This window comes from Martes martes (assembly GCF_963455335.1).
Source record: "Martes martes genome assembly, chromosome: 1".
NCBI classification, from domain to species: domain Eukaryota; kingdom Metazoa; phylum Chordata; class Mammalia; order Carnivora; family Mustelidae; genus Martes; species Martes martes.
Window position 1 is genome coordinate 105,991,923 of NC_137888.1, and position 16,934 is coordinate 106,008,856.

General features: G+C 36.9%; 1 protein-coding gene across 2 annotated transcripts in view; it reads left to right on the top strand.

The window, feature by feature from the left end:
• Window positions 1–16,934, top strand: part of VPS8 (VPS8 subunit of CORVET complex) — a 251,261-nt gene that overhangs the window by 49,663 nt on the left and 184,664 nt on the right. For both annotated transcript variants that reach the window (XM_080796297.1, XM_080796298.1), the window contains exons 15-20: window positions 1,692–1,862; window positions 8,863–8,937; window positions 9,822–9,857; window positions 11,179–11,269; window positions 11,699–11,745; window positions 12,719–12,808. In XM_080796297.1, coding sequence (XP_080652423.1) covers window positions 1,692–1,862; window positions 8,863–8,937; window positions 9,822–9,857; window positions 11,179–11,269; window positions 11,699–11,745; window positions 12,719–12,808 — 510 coding nt within the window. The remainder of the gene's footprint in view (window positions 1–1,691; window positions 1,863–8,862; window positions 8,938–9,821; window positions 9,858–11,178; window positions 11,270–11,698; window positions 11,746–12,718; window positions 12,809–16,934) is intronic.

Here is a 16,934-nt window from a genome sequence, read left to right on the forward strand (position 1 = left end):
ATACCTGCTAACAGCGTTGGTCATTCTCTCTTTTTAAACTAGGTGGCCTTTGATAGCATCTAAAAACTAGTACTGACTCGTGCTCGCTTTGGCAGCACATATAATAAAAACTAGTACTGACTAAGGTTGTGTAAGGCCAATAATGTGTCTTTCCTAAATGATACTTTGTTTTTTAAAAAAATCAAAAGAGCACCTTAGAAGAGCCCTTTGTAAATAATTTGATCATCAAACTCCCTGTTTTCTGAGAGAGAAATTCTGGGGGGAAAAACAGAACAAAAACCCTTCCCTTATAGTGATAAGAGTGTATTTTCACTTATGTTAAAAGTGGTCCATTTTAACTTGGTCATTTTTGATATAGTATTATGCAAATAATCTTTGACGACATGGAATAGGTCATATAAATAAAACAACTTGAATGCCAGCCAGAGAAAGTACAGGAGAAGCACTTTGTTCTGGCTAATTTAAAATTCTAATTGAGCAGATTTTAAAGATTTTATTTTATGTTATTTTTTATTTATTTGACAGAGACACAAAGAGAGAGGGAACACAAGCAGATAGAGAGGGAGAAGCAGGCTTCCCACTGGGCAGAGAGCCCGATGCGGGGCTTGATCCCAGGACCCTGGGATCATGACCCAAGCTGAAGGCAGCCACTTAATGACTGAGCCACCCAGGCACCCCCTAAATTGAGCAGATTTTAAAATTCCATTTATTTCCTGGAGAAGGATTGAATTTTTTTTTTTTTAAGTTTTTTTTGAAAGAAATCGTACGGGTGCCTAGGTGACTTGGTTGGTTGGGTATCCACCTCTTGGTTTCAGCTCAGGTCATGATCTCATGCGTCATGAGACTGAGCCCTGTGTCAGGCTCCACACTCACTGGGAGTCTGCTTGAAGACTCTCTCCCACCACTTCCTCCTCCTACTCATATGCACACGCTCTCTGGCTCGGAAATAAAAAAAAATCTTAAAAAAAAAAGAGAAAAGACCTATAAAACCCAAGAAATTTATCAAAATGGAATCCTTCAGAAGATTTGTAATATTATTAGTCATTACCTCTAAAATTTTAATAGTACTTATTAAGGAAAATTTGGAATATGGAGAGATAGAAAAGCAAGGAGCTCTCCCATAATTGGTAGGGAGGTTTTAAAAGAAATACATATTTTAGAATTCTTCTGTTTTAAAATATGTATTATGTAAATGCTAACAATTACTTGACCACATAGGTTTATGAGGTTTATTTGCGCTTTAATTAATGTCAAAAACATGAGAAATGCATAGTTTGTCATTCTGTTTAATTCATTTGTGCCAGTGTACGATTTAAAGAATTTTACTAAAACTAATATATACTCTAATATATCTATTAAAGCTCAGGGGAGCTCACAGGGCTTGATCTCATGATGCTGAGAGTCAGGCGCTTAACCAGGTGAACCACCCAGGCTCCCTTCTTAGTTACCTTTTTAAATGCAATGGGTCATTTTAACATTGTCAGAACTCATTACTGTGTTATGCACTATTATCTAGTACTGTCTAGCCACTACTGTCATCAAGTAGTTCTTGTTCTGATTTTGTTGTCATCAAGTTACTAAGTGGATAAAATCCTCTATATAATTTAACTGAGTGGCCAGGCTTTCTTTTTGTCCTGAATGATGGTATAGGATGGGCCTCACCTTTTTTTTGTGGTGTGCTTGATTTGCAGTGGATAAACTCACGCACAGTTGTGCTCTTGGACAGTGTGGAGAAGTTGCATGTGATTGATCGGCAGACTCAAGAAGAACTGGAAACAGTGGAGATCTCAGAAGTTCAGTTGGTCTATAATAGCAGCCATTTCAAATCCCTGGCCACTGGAGGAAATGTTAGCCAGGCACTGGTAAGGGTAATCCATTATCTTAGAATTCCTTTGATAAACTTGGTGTCTTATTGTTGTTTGTTTTAGAAATCGGAACTCTGAGAAGTTAGTTATGTTGCTGTCTAGATTGAGGTGGATATGGGTGTGTTTATAAGTATTCAGGAATGTGAACTAAAACAGTAACTCCTGTTATCTTTTCTTCAGAAATGTGACTGATTTAATACCAAAGAATTTTAATTTTTATACTAAAATAATGAAATGCAGTTGAAAATTTATGGGAAAGAAATTGTACAAGCAGAATATTTTGGAACGTTTAATATGGTGGCAATAAGCCTGATAGATTTAAAGGATGAATGGCAGAGATAGGTAGACTGACTTGGGTGATTGGTAAAGGCCCAAGCAGGTATGGTGGCTGAGGGCATTAAAAGATCAAGATGGCTTTGAGAGAAAGAAAGAAAGAAAGAAGATTCTTTAAGAATAGGGGATAGATGAAATGTAGGAATCTGGAGAGAAGGAAGACACATGAGTATTACCTTAGTATTTATTTTACTATATCTTAAGCAACCACGATAATGGCCTTTAGCAATTTACACAGATAGTTTGCAGTTAAATTTCTTCAAATTTTGATTTCATAAACCAGTAATTTGTAAGAGGAACATCTAGAGGCTTTTCTGGGTAATTTCTTGAAAAAAAAATAGTAATGGTGTTCATATTTAATGAGCACCTATTGTGTGATATGCAGCCATTATTCAAATCTCTCTGAGATATTAGAACTTCGGAGTTTAAATATGAAAGGGTCTTCCAGCCACAGAATTTAGAAACCAAGACAATCTACAATAAGAAATGGTAATGCAGTAGAATTCACTGAAGACTAATTACTCTCACATACTTAGATATTTTCTTGTGTCTGAATGGTTATTAGAAATGGTGTTAGACTTTGAACTTGTAGTTTTGGCCAACATGGAATAATGGGCACTGGATTTACTCTCCCGTATAGAAGGAAAAAAAAGACTTTTCAGAATACTGGACATCAGGTAATGAAGGACAGCGGTCCCGGACAAAATGGGAAACAAGTGACAGAGCCCTAGAGAGAGTTTCCAGGCTATAGCTCAGGGGAGCGGAACCCAGTTGGAGCCTAAAGGACTTCATGAGCTGAGACTGTGGGAAGACTATGTGGGTTGAGTTTGCAGGACCGGATACTAGAGAAGAGAGCAAGCACTATACCTATGGTTCCCCTTGGTTATTCAGCAGACTACTGATCAGCAAATGCTGATCCTACCTGAAGCCAGGGAAAGAATTATTTGGTAGATTGAGAAGGAACTATATCCAGTGCTCACATTGGCTTGTTTATACCAGCCAGAAGGAAAACGTAATGGTTTATAGGACATTGGGTAGAATACTCAGGACCATCTTGCCTCTGTAGTGGGGAGTAATTAAGACCACAATAAACACTGTTCTGGTCCCCACTACAGTTCTTAAAAATAAGACCGGAAAGAACCAAACTGTTTCCAAGTAACTTAACTACCCCACAAAACAAAGCACAGGAATATTAATGATACAGAAATTTCCAGAACCCAACAAGGTAAAATTCATAGTGTCTGCCATTCAGTCAGATTATGAGGCGTGTAAAGAAGAAGAAAAACACAATTTATAGTGAGAACAAAGATCAGTCAAAACTGACTTAGACCTGAAACAGGTGTTAGAATTAGCAGATAAGGACATAGCAGTTATTATAACCATAGTCCATAGGTCCAAAAAGTTAAGTAGTGACATGGAAGATACTAAAGAAGATGCAAATCTAACTTCTAGAGATAAAAATTATTAGTGCTTGAGATGAAGAATGCCCTGGATGGGATTAATGTCAGAGTAGACAAGATAGGAAAAAACATTAGTGAACTTGAAGATAGAGCAATAGAATCTACCCAAAATAAAACACAGAAAAAATAATTAAAAAAAAAATATTTATGACCTGTGAGACAGCATTGGGTAGCCTAATATATGGGCATTTGGAGTCTCTGAAGAAAAGGAGGGGGGAAAAAAGGCAAGAAATAGTGGCCAAAAACTTATCCAAACCATAAACACAAATTTTCAAGAAGCTCAGTGAACCCAAGCACAGGTAAAATAAAGGAAACCATATATAGATTGATCAAAATGAGTGGCACAGAGAAAAATATTAAAGCAGCCACAGAGAAAAGTCACATTAATTGCCGAGGAGCAGCAGTAAGTATGAGAGTGGATCTCTCATCAGAAACAACTCTCATTACTTTGGAGTGTCTATCTCCAAAGATAGACACATGGCCAACGAGCATAGCCAAGATGTTCAAACGTCGTTCATCATCAGGGAAATGCAACTCCAAACCTCAGTGAGCGAGCACTTCTCACCAAGCAGACTGACTGTGTAACTCAAAAGGCAGAGAGTCTCAGGTGTTAGTGAAGATGTGGAAAAACTGGAACTATGACACACCGCTGGTGGGAAATGGCGCAGTTGCTGCAGAGGAACCTCTGAATGTTGAACATATTCGTTTGAGCAGTTCTGCTCCTAGGTATATACCCGAGAGAAGTGAAAACATACGGCCACACAAACACTTATTCACAAATGTTCATAGCAATGTTATTCATAATAGCTGGGAAATGGAAACCTTCCAGACGTCCACCAGTTGGTTAATGGATAAACAAGAAGTGACCTAGCCATGTAATAGACTACTTTTCTGCAGTGAAGAGGATGAACTACTGACACATGCTACAACGTGGATGAACCTTTTCAAAAATACTATGTTAAGTGGAAGAAGCCATATAGAAAGATTGTTTGATTCTGTGAGATGTCCAAGAAAGCCAGGTTTATGGAGATAGATGTAGATTAGTGGTTACTCGAGACTGGGAGTAGGAATGAATGTTGACTAGAAATGAGAACAAGGAATCTTTGTGGAGTGATGGGAATGTTCTTAGACTGGATTTTGGTGATGATTGGGCAACTGTAAATTTATTAAAAATTGTCAAATGTTACATGTAATGAGTGAATTTTGTGATATATAAATTATACCTCAGTACTGTTATATAACAAGAGCTATTGACTGTTTAAAACAAATATAATATGTTGTAATGTTTATGATAATGTAGAAGTAGTGTGAATGACGAAAGTAGTATATAGCAGCAGGGAATGGGGGCATAGAAGTATATCATTGTAAGGATTTACATTATACATCAAATTGTGTAATATTTAAATGTACAGGGAGATAAGTTAAAGTTACATATTGTGAATACTAGAGCAGTCACTGAAAAAGAAGTGGTGTAACTAAATAAGTTAATAGTAGTGACAAAATGGGATGTTAAAAAATATCAAATTCAGTGAAGCATAAAAAAGGGAATAGACAAGTAGAAAAAACAGTTAATAAGATAATAAATCCAAACCCAACCATATCACTAGTTACACGAAGTATAAATAGTCTAAATATTTCAATTAAAAGGCAGAGATTGTTATGGACATTGGGGAGGGTATGTGCTATGATGAGTGCTGGGAAGTGTGTAAGCCTGACGATTCACAGACCTGTACCTCTGGGGCAAATACTACATTATATGTTAATAAAAATAAGATAAAATAAAAATATAAAAATGAAAGGCAGAGATTGTCAGACTGGATAAAGAAAAGCAAGAACCAATTCTATGCTGTCTACAAAACACATTAAGTATAAAGACATAGATATAGTAAAAGATGATGGAAAAAGACATACCATGCAAACTCTAATCATAATCGCTAGATTTCAGAGTGGGAAATATTGTCAGAGATATAAACAAATTTCAGATTGATAAAAAGGGGTTACAAGAAGACATAAGAACTTTAAAGTTTTAAGTACCCCGTATCAGACCTCCAGTATACATGAAGCGAACACTGACAGAACTGAAAGAAACCAACAAAGCCACAATTACACAAAACCTGACAAAATTCGTTATTAGAATTAGTAGACAGAAAATCTAAGGGCATAGAAGACTTAAACACTACTGACCAACTGACCTAGGTGACATTTATAGAATATTCCTCTGAAGGAAAGCAGATTACAAACTTTGTTCAAGAGTGTGTGGTCTGTGCACCAATATAAGTTATATGCTAGGCTGTCAAACAAACTTCCATAAATTGTTCAAGGAATCATCAGGGTAAATCTGGAAAAAACCCAAATATTTGGAAATTAAACAACTGTTTTATAAATAACCAATGAGTCAAAGAAGACGTCTCAGAGGAAAAGGAATATATTCTAAACTGAATGAAAATACAACTTACCAAAATATGTAGTCTACAGTTAAATCAGTTTTTTAAGGGTAACTCACAGCATAAAATACTTACATTAGAAAAGAAGAAGATCTCAAATCAGTGCCCTTCTGTCTTAATTAAGGAAATAGAAAAAGAGCAAAATTAAAGTAGATTGAAGGAAAAATAAGGTGAACAAAAATCAGTTAAATAGAAAATGGACAGACAGAAAATCAAAGAAATCAAAAGCTGGTTCTTTGAAAGAGAAATAAAATTGGTAAACCTCTAATGACATTAATCAAGAAAAAGAGAAGACACAATTACCGGTATCAGGAGTGGGAGAGGTGTCCTCACTGGGGAGTCTATAGATATTAAAAGATATGCATAACTTTATGCCAATAAATTCAACTTTAGATGAAATAGAAAAATTCCTTGGAATACACGAATTACCAAAGCTGACTCAACAAGTAATAGAGAATCTAAGTGACTGTGCAGCAGTTACAGAAATAGATTGATTTTTCTATAGGAAAACTCCAGGCCCAGATAGCTTTACTAATGAGGTCTGTTATATAAGGAGGAAAAAAAATTAACGGTTATAGACAAAATTTTTTTCAAAAAGGGACCACATTAACTTTTTTTGTTTTTTTTTAAAATATTTTATTTATTTATTTGACAGAGATCACAAGGAGGCAGAGAGGCGGGCAGAGAGAGAGTGGGGGAAGCTGGCTCCCTACTGAGCAGAGAGCCCGATATGGGGCTCTATCCCAGGACCCTGGGATCATGACCTGAGCTGAAGGCAGAGGCTTTATTTTATTTATTTATTTTTTAAAAGATTTTATTTATTTGACAGAGATCACAAGTAGGCAGAGAGGCAGGCAGAGCGAGAGAAGAAAGCAGGCTCTCCACGGAGCAGAGAGCCCGATGCAGGGCTCAATCCCAGGACCCTGGGATCATGACCTGAGCCGAAGGCAGAGGCTTTAACCCACTGAGCCACCCAGGCGCCCCAAGGCAGAGGTTTTAACCCACTGAGCCACCCAGGTGCCCCCACATAACTTTTTATAAGACTAGATTAACGCTGAGAATAAAATCAGACAAAGATACTACAATAAAGAACACTACAGACTAATGTTCTCATAAGCATAGAAACAAAAATACTTAAAATATTAGCAAATAGAAAACAGCAATGTATAGAAAGTAATAGATTATGATCACATGCTGTTTTTCCAAGGCATGCCAGGTTGGTTTAACATTCAGAATCTGTATAATTTACCATATTAGTTGATTATTAAAGAAGAGCCGTAATTATCATCTCAAAAGACAAACAAAAAGCATTTGGTAGAGTTCAATATCCATCCCTGAGAAAACTCAGCAAATTAGGAATAAAAAGGAATTTTTCCAGTCATATAAACGAGGGCATCTATAAAAATCTTATAGCTAACATCATACTTAAAGTAATATTGCCAAAAAAACGAACGAAAATCAAAGCAAAGGACCCTGATTCTGATCAGGCTTCTTCTAGAGAAAATATGGAAGGTGGAGGAACATGTTAAAAGATTCCATGTGGATGCAGTTAGCAAAATCTAGATAGTAGGAAACTATGAGAAAAGTATCCAGTTTCTCAGCAGTAAATTTCAAGGAAAATAAAGGAGTGAGATGGATAAACTTAAAAGAGCGTTAAGAGACCTATCAGCTCTGATATGTGGCCCTTGGTCAGATCTTGATTTAGACACACGAAATGTAGAAAAAGCAAAAACAAAATAACAAAAATCTCAACAATATTTGACATTTATGAGACCATTTGCTGTCCAAACACTGCATATTTCATATTGAGGATTTTTATTTATTTTATTTTTATTTCATATTGTTAATTTTGAAAAGTAGACTAATACAGTTGTGGTTATGTTAAAAAGGACTGATTTATTATGCATATACTGAATTTTTATAAATACTCAGAATCTGAGAATCATCTCAGAATTATACTGTGTATAGGGGGAGTCCGTGGGAGTACAGGTGAGGCAAGATTGGAGGTGATCTTGTAATTGATGAGGCTGATTAATGGCTGCAGAGTGTTCATTGTATATTCTCCCCACCTTTGTATACATTTTTAAATTTCATAGTGAAAAGTTACCAGTTATTGTGGTTATCAGTTATTGACCATTTATATACTTGGGGACATTTACAAATATTAATGTAGTTAAATTCCACAGAAACTGCAGGGTTTTTCAAAGATGGGATAACTGAATGTCAGAAGTTTGAAAGTTGTTTAGAGTAGGGTCATACGTTCAGTAACAGAGTCAAAATTCACAATCCAAATTTATCACACGATAGGTTTTGTTTCTCTTTAGCTGGGGTAGGCTGACTCCCATCTGTTACGCTGCTTTGTCTTCCTAGTTTCTCCATGTGTTTTTGGTTGATGTTGATTTCAAAGAGCTTAGAGGTACCATTTTCAAATGGCCGTGTTCTTCAGTGAATGTCTTTGTTCCAATAATGGGAAGGTTGCAACAGTTTCCCTTTAGATTTCGAAAGTTGGCATATTCCTCCCATGTCTCTCTTATTCTGAAAAGTAAAATGACCATATGTAAGCAGGGAATTAATTTTTGCACTTTGTCTTTTCTGCTACTTCCTCTGACAGACTGGCACTTGACTGACATTTTTTCCCCACTAATTTATGGAATAAAACTATGTTGACCTAAAATTTTAGTCTGTGTACTTGACATTCTTTAAAACTTAATGAGACTTATAATGCATTTGATTTTTACCTTTTTTTTTTTTTTTTTATAGGCTTTGGTTGGAGAGAAGGCTTGTTATCAATCCATCAGTAGCTATGGTGGTCAGATCTTTTATTTGGGGACAAAAGTAAGCTCCTCTGCTCTGTAACTTGGCATTTGTTTGTGTCAGGGTAGTTGGGGCTAAAGGAGGTTTCTGGTAAAGAGAGCTGTGCATCATAAAGTGAATATTGAGAGCAGTAATCTAAAACTTTTAGGGGAGATATGTATATATAATGTAATTTTTTTTTAAGGGGATTTTTTTTTCTTACAAGTAAGCTCTATAGCCAGTGCAGGCCTTGAACTCACAATCCCAAGATCAAGAGTCTCATGTTCCAACTGACTGAGCCAGGCAGGCTCCCTTCTCAGGGGTTATATAGTTGTGATTTTTAGCTTATTTTCTCTATTTTTAGACACATTTTTACTTTCATTTAGGTTATCATAGAATGCTTATTTTCTTGATTCAAGGATATACTTTCATAATTTTCACATTAATGTTTTCATGACCAGGAAGATACCTTATCATGTATATTTGTCATATAATTAAGATGCCGTTTTGCTTAGATCATCAGCTTAGGGTATATTAAAATGCATTGAGGTGTTTGACTTAGAATAGAATCATTGGAATAGGAGATTTTTTGTATATCAGTTTGTTCCTTGCTTTTTTTTCTTTTTAATTTAGAAAAATATTTCTTCATAGTTACAATTCAAAATATTATCAAGTTAGTACAGGGATTTGGGCATTCTTTGTTCCTTTCCTGTGGAATTAACTCCTTGGATGATAGACTTAGTGACCGTTAAATGTTTGATTTACTCTTTAATGTGGCCCCTTAAAAACCCTTTAGTAGATACCTCTCACTGTAGTATGAAGTATTTTTCCTTAGATGTAAAATGAGATGTGGGACTGGGACAAATGTGTCTCCCAAACAAGGCTGTTAAAGATGATCATTTAGTTGTGGTTTCTTTATTTTCCAGTCTGTTTATGTGATGATGCTGAGAAGCTGGAGAGAGGTGAGTTCGAAGTAACTTTACATGTTAGGGCTGTGAATTGATAGTATCTTAACATTTGTTTTGACTTTGCTGGAAAAGATTATTTGGATTTGTGCTTTTTAATTTCAGAAGTGTACATCAGAATCACTGTAACTGTTAGGTACTTGATTTGACAAAACTGGCTCTAAATGAGGATTACATTTAGCTACGTATATCAGAAAATTTAAAATAACAGTGGCTTCAACAAGATTTCTCTCTTTTTAAAGATTTTATTTATTTATTTGACAGAGATCACAAGTAGGCAGAGACTCAGGCAGAGAGAGGAGGAAGCAGGTTCCCCGCTGAGCAGAGAGCCCAATGCGAGGCTCGATCCCAAGACCCCAAGATCCTGACCCAAGCCAAAGGCAGAGGCTTTAACCGAGCCACCCAGGCACCCCCAAGATTCCTCTCATGTAAAAACAATCTGGAGGTAGGGAGTCTGTGGCTAGTGTGGCAACTCTATGGTCTTTAGTAAACTATCCTGTTCCCCCAGCCTTGTGTGTGAATTCTTGTCTCTAGTTCATTGTATGTTCGAATATGGCTGATGGAGCTCTAGCTGTTAAGTCCACATTCCAGGCAGGAGGACAGGGAAGAGAGGTCTGGCCCCTGCCTTTTAAGGTCATATCCCAGAAAGGCCAGACAACACTTCCACTTACCTGTCATTGGCCAGTGCTTAGTGACATGGCCCCGAGTAGCTACAAGAGGGTCTTAGAAATGTCTTTAAGCTGGTATATTGCTGTCTCAGGTACACATGGGATTTGTTACTAAAGAGGAGGGAGTGAATGGATGTTGTGATAAACAACTAGCCATTTTTGTTAACAGTGACATTCCAGCTTTTTCCTCTTTTCATCTTTAGGCCTTGTGGCTGCCTGTTTTAGTCCGTACAGTCACTGTACTATACAGTGCTTTAAGAAATTATTTTTCTTAGGAATACAGTAGTCACAGGGGTGCGTGGGTGGATCATTTGGTTGGCTGTCTGACTCTTGGTTTTTGCTGAGGTCATGATCTCAGGGTCCTGGATAGAGCCCCGTGTTGGGCTCTGTGCTCAGTGCAGAGTCCGCTTGGAATTCCCTCTCTCCCCCTCCCCACCCTGCTTGTGGGGGATGTGCTCTCTCTCTCCTTCTCTCTGTCTCTCAAATAAAATATAAAATCTTAAAAAAAAAAAAAGAAGATAGTCAAATGGTCATTGGAATAATTTTAGCTGTTAAGCAACAGCTTCTGAAAAGGTATTAGGTAGAATAGGAATTCCAACTAGTAGTTGATTAAACAGAGGGGTCTATCTTTTCTCATTTATTCGTTTTAGAGAGTGGATCATCTCCTCAAACAAGATTGTCTTACAGAAGCCTTGGCTCTTGCATGGTCTTTCCATGAAGGAAAAGCGAAAGCTGTAGTGGGTAAGTTAACAGAATACCAGTATAGTGTACGTTATTTAGAGTAGAGAGAATGAATAATAATAATAATAATCACTCACAGAATACTTTTTAGCCTAGTGTTCAAATATTTTATGAACAAGATGTTTCCAAACCTAACAGACTTCCAGTGAGAAAGGTTAATGACAAATACAGGATATAGAGTTTTAATGTTGCTTTTTAAATTATTTTGTAAGGAAAATTCACTGTTGAAATAAAAAGGAAGTACGTTGATATGTTATGTGGTCCAGTAGATGGGAGATGCTCTTATTATGGCAGATTAGTCAACATTTTGATACCTAGGCTTGTTACAGTTATGTCTGTTGTGAGCACAGGTTGTGAATAAAAGACCTTAACAGTTTCAGTCCCGAAGATGTGGACTTTGTTTTTATGCTGGATTTTGCTTCTCTGCAGGATTATCAGGAGATGCCAGTAAGCGCAAGGCTGTTGTTGCCGATCGGGTGAGTATTTTAATAGGACCTTCACTAGGGTACAGTACAGATTCGCTTTTGGTATCAGTTAATAATTTGGGGGCATAATTAGGTAGATGGCTATAGTCAAAGAGAGAATATATAAAAAACAAGTCAGATTATAATTCCCTGGTATCATCCTGAATAGTTTTAAACTTTCTTCTTATCACCTTTCCTTTTTTTTCTTGCTTACTCTCATGAAGATTATAAAATTGTAAAATAGCCAAAAGACAGCAGAAAAGAGGAGGGAGAAAGCCAAGGATCTGGATTATTTCTGAGCCTAATTATAGCCCATAGAAAGTCAACTTGTATTAGTTTTCATAAACGGGTGATTATGAGAAATAGAAATACTACATGTGTGTTTGTGTTGCCTAAGGTAGCAGAGAGGGCTAATGTTTTATTATTATTAATTAGCATTAAATTGTTTATGTTAATATTTAATGTTGACTTTATTTCCCCAATCTTGACTTGGTTGAATCCATTTATTACATAGTCATTCCTCTTTTTTTTTAATTGTACAAATGCATTGGTAAAAATAATATTCCAAATTAGTGTAAGCATATAGGACACATGAATAGAAATTGGTCACTCTTCAGACGCATGAATTGGTTTCTCAGTATTTGCTAGAATACTTTAGGGATTTGTGTTCTATTTGTATTCTTGAGGGAGAGACCTGCAGCCAGCAGAGCATTTCTGAAGAGCTGGACTTTAGTTTTTCATTTCCTGAGCAGCAGAGCTACCACTGAGGTCCAGAACCTGGAGATTAGCAAATTAGTAATTTCCCAAGCCTGAAAGAAATTAGTAGTCTGGGGCTAAAAATAATGGGAAATAAAGAGGCTAAAATTTTAAATTATATTTTTAATATAGCTTGATTCTGTATTATTTAGGAAGATCCACACATATTAATATTGAAAAATATTAGAGATATGTTTTGATTTTCTATACAAGGCTATTTTCCTTACAGATGGTAGAAATCCTCTTCCACTATGCAGATCGAGCTCTGAAAAAGTGTCCAGACCAGGGAAAAATCCAAGTGATGGAGCAGCATTTCCAGGTACACTTTTGTATGTGCTTCTGAGAGACACTGCTGTGAATCGGTCTAATACCGCTCCTTTATGTTACTTGAGAATGGAACTTTCATGTTTTGGTTGAACATTTTTCAGCATTCAGAACTTTATCTCAGGGCTTTTGCAACATTCTAAATGATGACATTTTGAAGTAACAGGTCACATGGGAACAGATGTGGAAACTGTTGTGGAGTGTCGATGCAATCAGCTACTTAGTCTCTGTGGAAGGAAAGATGTGTCTGTGAGGGTGCAGACCCGTGAACTGACACCTTACTAAAGTGGCTGCCACTTTGCTGATGACTAACATTTCTGTTAACTAGGCTGGTTGGAGAAGAGGTGTACTACCAATGTTTAAATTTAGTTCTAGGAGCACCTGTGATTCAACAACAGATTGGTTACCCGCCCCCGAAGATCTCTAGTTCTAGGAGCACCTGTGATTTAACAACAGATTGGTTACCCCCCCCCCCCCCCCGAAGATCTCTAAAATATGCAATGAAAGATCCTCAGTTTCTCTTGGAACTCCATGAAACTGGAAGGCGGAACAATTTAAAGACCTGTACAACTCTTATTATGTGATTTGTACTGTTGGTAGTGATCTCCTGTTATATTTCTTGCAAATCTCTGTTTGTCCTTTTCCATTTTTGAGCTCCCTCACCTCTCCCTTCCCTACCTTCACTTTTAACAAAAATTGAAGGGTCAACAAACATTTTCTAAAAAGGGCCAGATGGGGAAATTTAGGCTTTGTGAAGGGGCCATATGGTCTCTGTCACATATTCCTCTTTGTTTTCTTTCTTTCTTTCTTTCTTTTTAACCAGTGCTTAAAAAATTTAAAAACTGTTCTTAGCTATGAGACGTTCAGAGACAGGCTGTGGGCAGGACTTGGTCCATATGGCAAAGTATGCCCCTGGCACTGGGCGTATAGTGTGTAAAATAGACATGGTCCTTGCTATCTTAAAGTTTGCAATCCAGTCAAAAGAATGTTTGTGTACATTAATGGAAATACTTAGAAGAAATCTAGGAGTTTTGATGTTCTGAAGAGCAGGCACAGCTTGGATATTTCCGTATCTTCATTCAATGCTAGTAACTTTGGAAGACAAGGATAGATAGTGCAGTTAAGAGCTGGAGGGTATGAGCGAAGGATTTGGTTTCCTGATCTGTGCTCTTTAATGCCACAGTAGTAGGCTTCTGGCAGAGTAACTTTTATTAGTTTGGTTGTAGGCTCATTAGATTTATCAGTAAAGTAGAGGAAATAAGCCCCAATGAAATTATGAAATCAGATAACTTAGGTGGAAGACATAGAAAGAAAGCACTCAGGAACAATACTATTTGGCAATAATACCTTGTATATAAATAAATTTGTATATCATTGCAGTATATGTAGTATGCAGTATTTTAACAAGGGGATGTCTGTTACCAAGAAATGATGGGATGGTATTTATGAAAGAACGCTGGCCATTGAAAGGTGTGCTTTTTGGAAGAGACCTCTAATAGCGAACGCTTGGAGGGACTAATGAGGGGTGTGTGTATATGTGTAATACAGAAACCACTGTGCTGGGGAAGGATGTGGCAAAGAGCTGTAAAAGAAGAAAGGAAAAAAAGGTGATGTTCTGGTGGAGAAATACAAAAGAATTGTGCATGACAGGGACTATAGATGATTGTTTCTAGTACAGATTATAAAATTTACAGAGAAACACACTATAATGGGGATGTGTTCTTTAGATACACTGGAAGTTTCATTCTGCTGAAACTTGCATATGCATATGCAATGAAAGAGATCTGCTGCAATTTTTGATTAGCGATTAAGTCTTCTAGAAGGAAAAGGAAACAGTGGTAGGAACCATTATTCTGGGTTTACTTTTTACCAGTGATTGGGGAAATAGAATGGATCGACTCTTGAGGGGAAAAAAAAATAACCACTTTATTTAAAAGATTGTAATAATGTTGAGAAATAAGCTCAGCTCGAATCTTAAATTTTAGAAAGCACATGTTTCAGAAGGAAAATATGGGCACAGTCTCATGGTCATAGGCTTCAAAAAACAAATGGGTTCACAAAGAACAGGAAATTCTTAAATTTTGACATAATAACCACAAAAATTCAAAGAGAAAGGAAGTGGGGAGGGATGTTGAGAGAAGTATCTGTCTACAAAGCACAGATCAGCTATGAAAGATGGAGAGAGGCAGATAATCAAAGATATATGTCAAAGGCATCATGAACCTATAAGAAAGGAAAATAGTCCCTGGGCTGTGCCTACCAAAATGCTGAGGGCTACCAAAAAGGGATTTTGACCAAGATTCACTGAGTATCTACTACATGCCAAGTACTATGTAAAGTTTTTTTTTTTTTTTTTTTTTAATAATTTTCATTTAGTTCTCACAACAACTCCATGAAGATGGATGCTGTTTTTAATCCCCATTGCATGGATGAGGGAAGTTGAGCTGGGAGAAGTTAGGTGATTTTCCAGGGTAGCAATGCTCGTAAGTGGTGAGGTCAGTACTCCAGTCTAGGCCTTTCTGGTTTCAGAGCCCAGCTCCTAACTAACTGTTGTTTTACATAGTTGTTTTTCAGAGCAAGTGTAGGGAAAGGACCCATGAGAAAGGGTGACTGATGTTAACAGGTGACCAAGAATGAGAATTACAGCAAACATCGAACCCATTTAATGCTCACTTTGTGGTAGGCACTGTTAATGCTTTACACATAGTAACTCATTTAATTCTTCCATAACTCTGTAAGGTGGGTACTGTTATTATTCACATTTACAGATGAGACTGAGGGACAGAGAGGTTAAGTAACCTGTTCCAGGTCATGAAGTTCATAAATGATAGAGCTGGGATTAGAATTCAGGAAGTTGGGCTTCAGAGTACACATCTGGATTGCTACACTGTACTAAAGAATGGCCCTTCTTATTTTCCTTCCAATTTCATGAGCAGAGAGAATGGTCTTTAGATTGGAAAAGCCTAGTTAAAAATATATTAAAGGAAAAGCTGAAGCCCAGCAAATGTGACATATAGTTCATTGCATAATGATTGTTTAAATCTCAAAACCCAGTGGAATTATAACCCAGATACTGTTTGAACAATCTGTGTTGCTATTCATAGTTTTTAAGTAACTTTGGATTCGCTTTTAAATAAAGCATGTTCAATTAAGCATGGATGCCTAAGCAGAATAGACACAATTTATTTCACTCAGGAGGACAATTTTATTCTGGAAAAGGTGATCTTCAGCCCATTAGGATGAGTGAAATATATGTATGGTTGGCCACAAGTCCGCCGTTTTAAGTGTTTAGTCTTAAATAGTTGATCGTGAAATCATAAAATAGGTTGATTCTTAAAGTGGATCTTTTTTTCTTTTAAGATTTTATTTATTTATTTCACAGACAGAGATCACAAGTCAGACAGAGATTACAAGTAGGCAGAGAGGCAGGCAGAGAGAGAGGGGGAAGCAGGCTCCCTGCCGAACAGAGAGCCAGATGCGGGGCTCGATCCCAGGACCCTGGGATCATGACCTGAGCCGAAGGCAGAGGCTTTAACCCACTGAGCCGCCCAGGCGCCCCAAAGTGGATATTTTTAAAAGGAAGAGGACTTAGGAAAGTATGCACTGATAATTCCAGTGTGGTTTATGAACATTTTACATGAGTTCACTTGAAAATGACCACGTTAAGCTTATAAATTACCTTTTTGAAAGGAATATGAGGACAGTATATTCATGGAATGCCTATTACATGATACCTTGATTTCATTCAGGCATTTGTCTTAATTTTCCATTATCCTAATGGCTGAAATAGATTACTGAGTAGTAAATAGATTGGTAAATAGTAAATAGATTTGCAGCTAGATAAACATCCCTACCCAAAAGAGTATTCTTTGGTGGCTTAGTATTAATTGTATTTCAGGGCTCTTTCTTTTCCCATTTTTTATAATTGATTTGGATGAAGATCTAGTGAGTGGCCTGTGAAATTTAGGTGGCACTAAGAATCAAGGTTCAGAATTATCTTGACAGATTGCTGTCAAAAAATTGTTACGAGGTGAAATTTAACAAGGATGAATGTCAAGGCTGCATTAGATCCAAATAATTAAATTACGTGAGTACTGGATTGGGAAGATCTCGCTGGACAG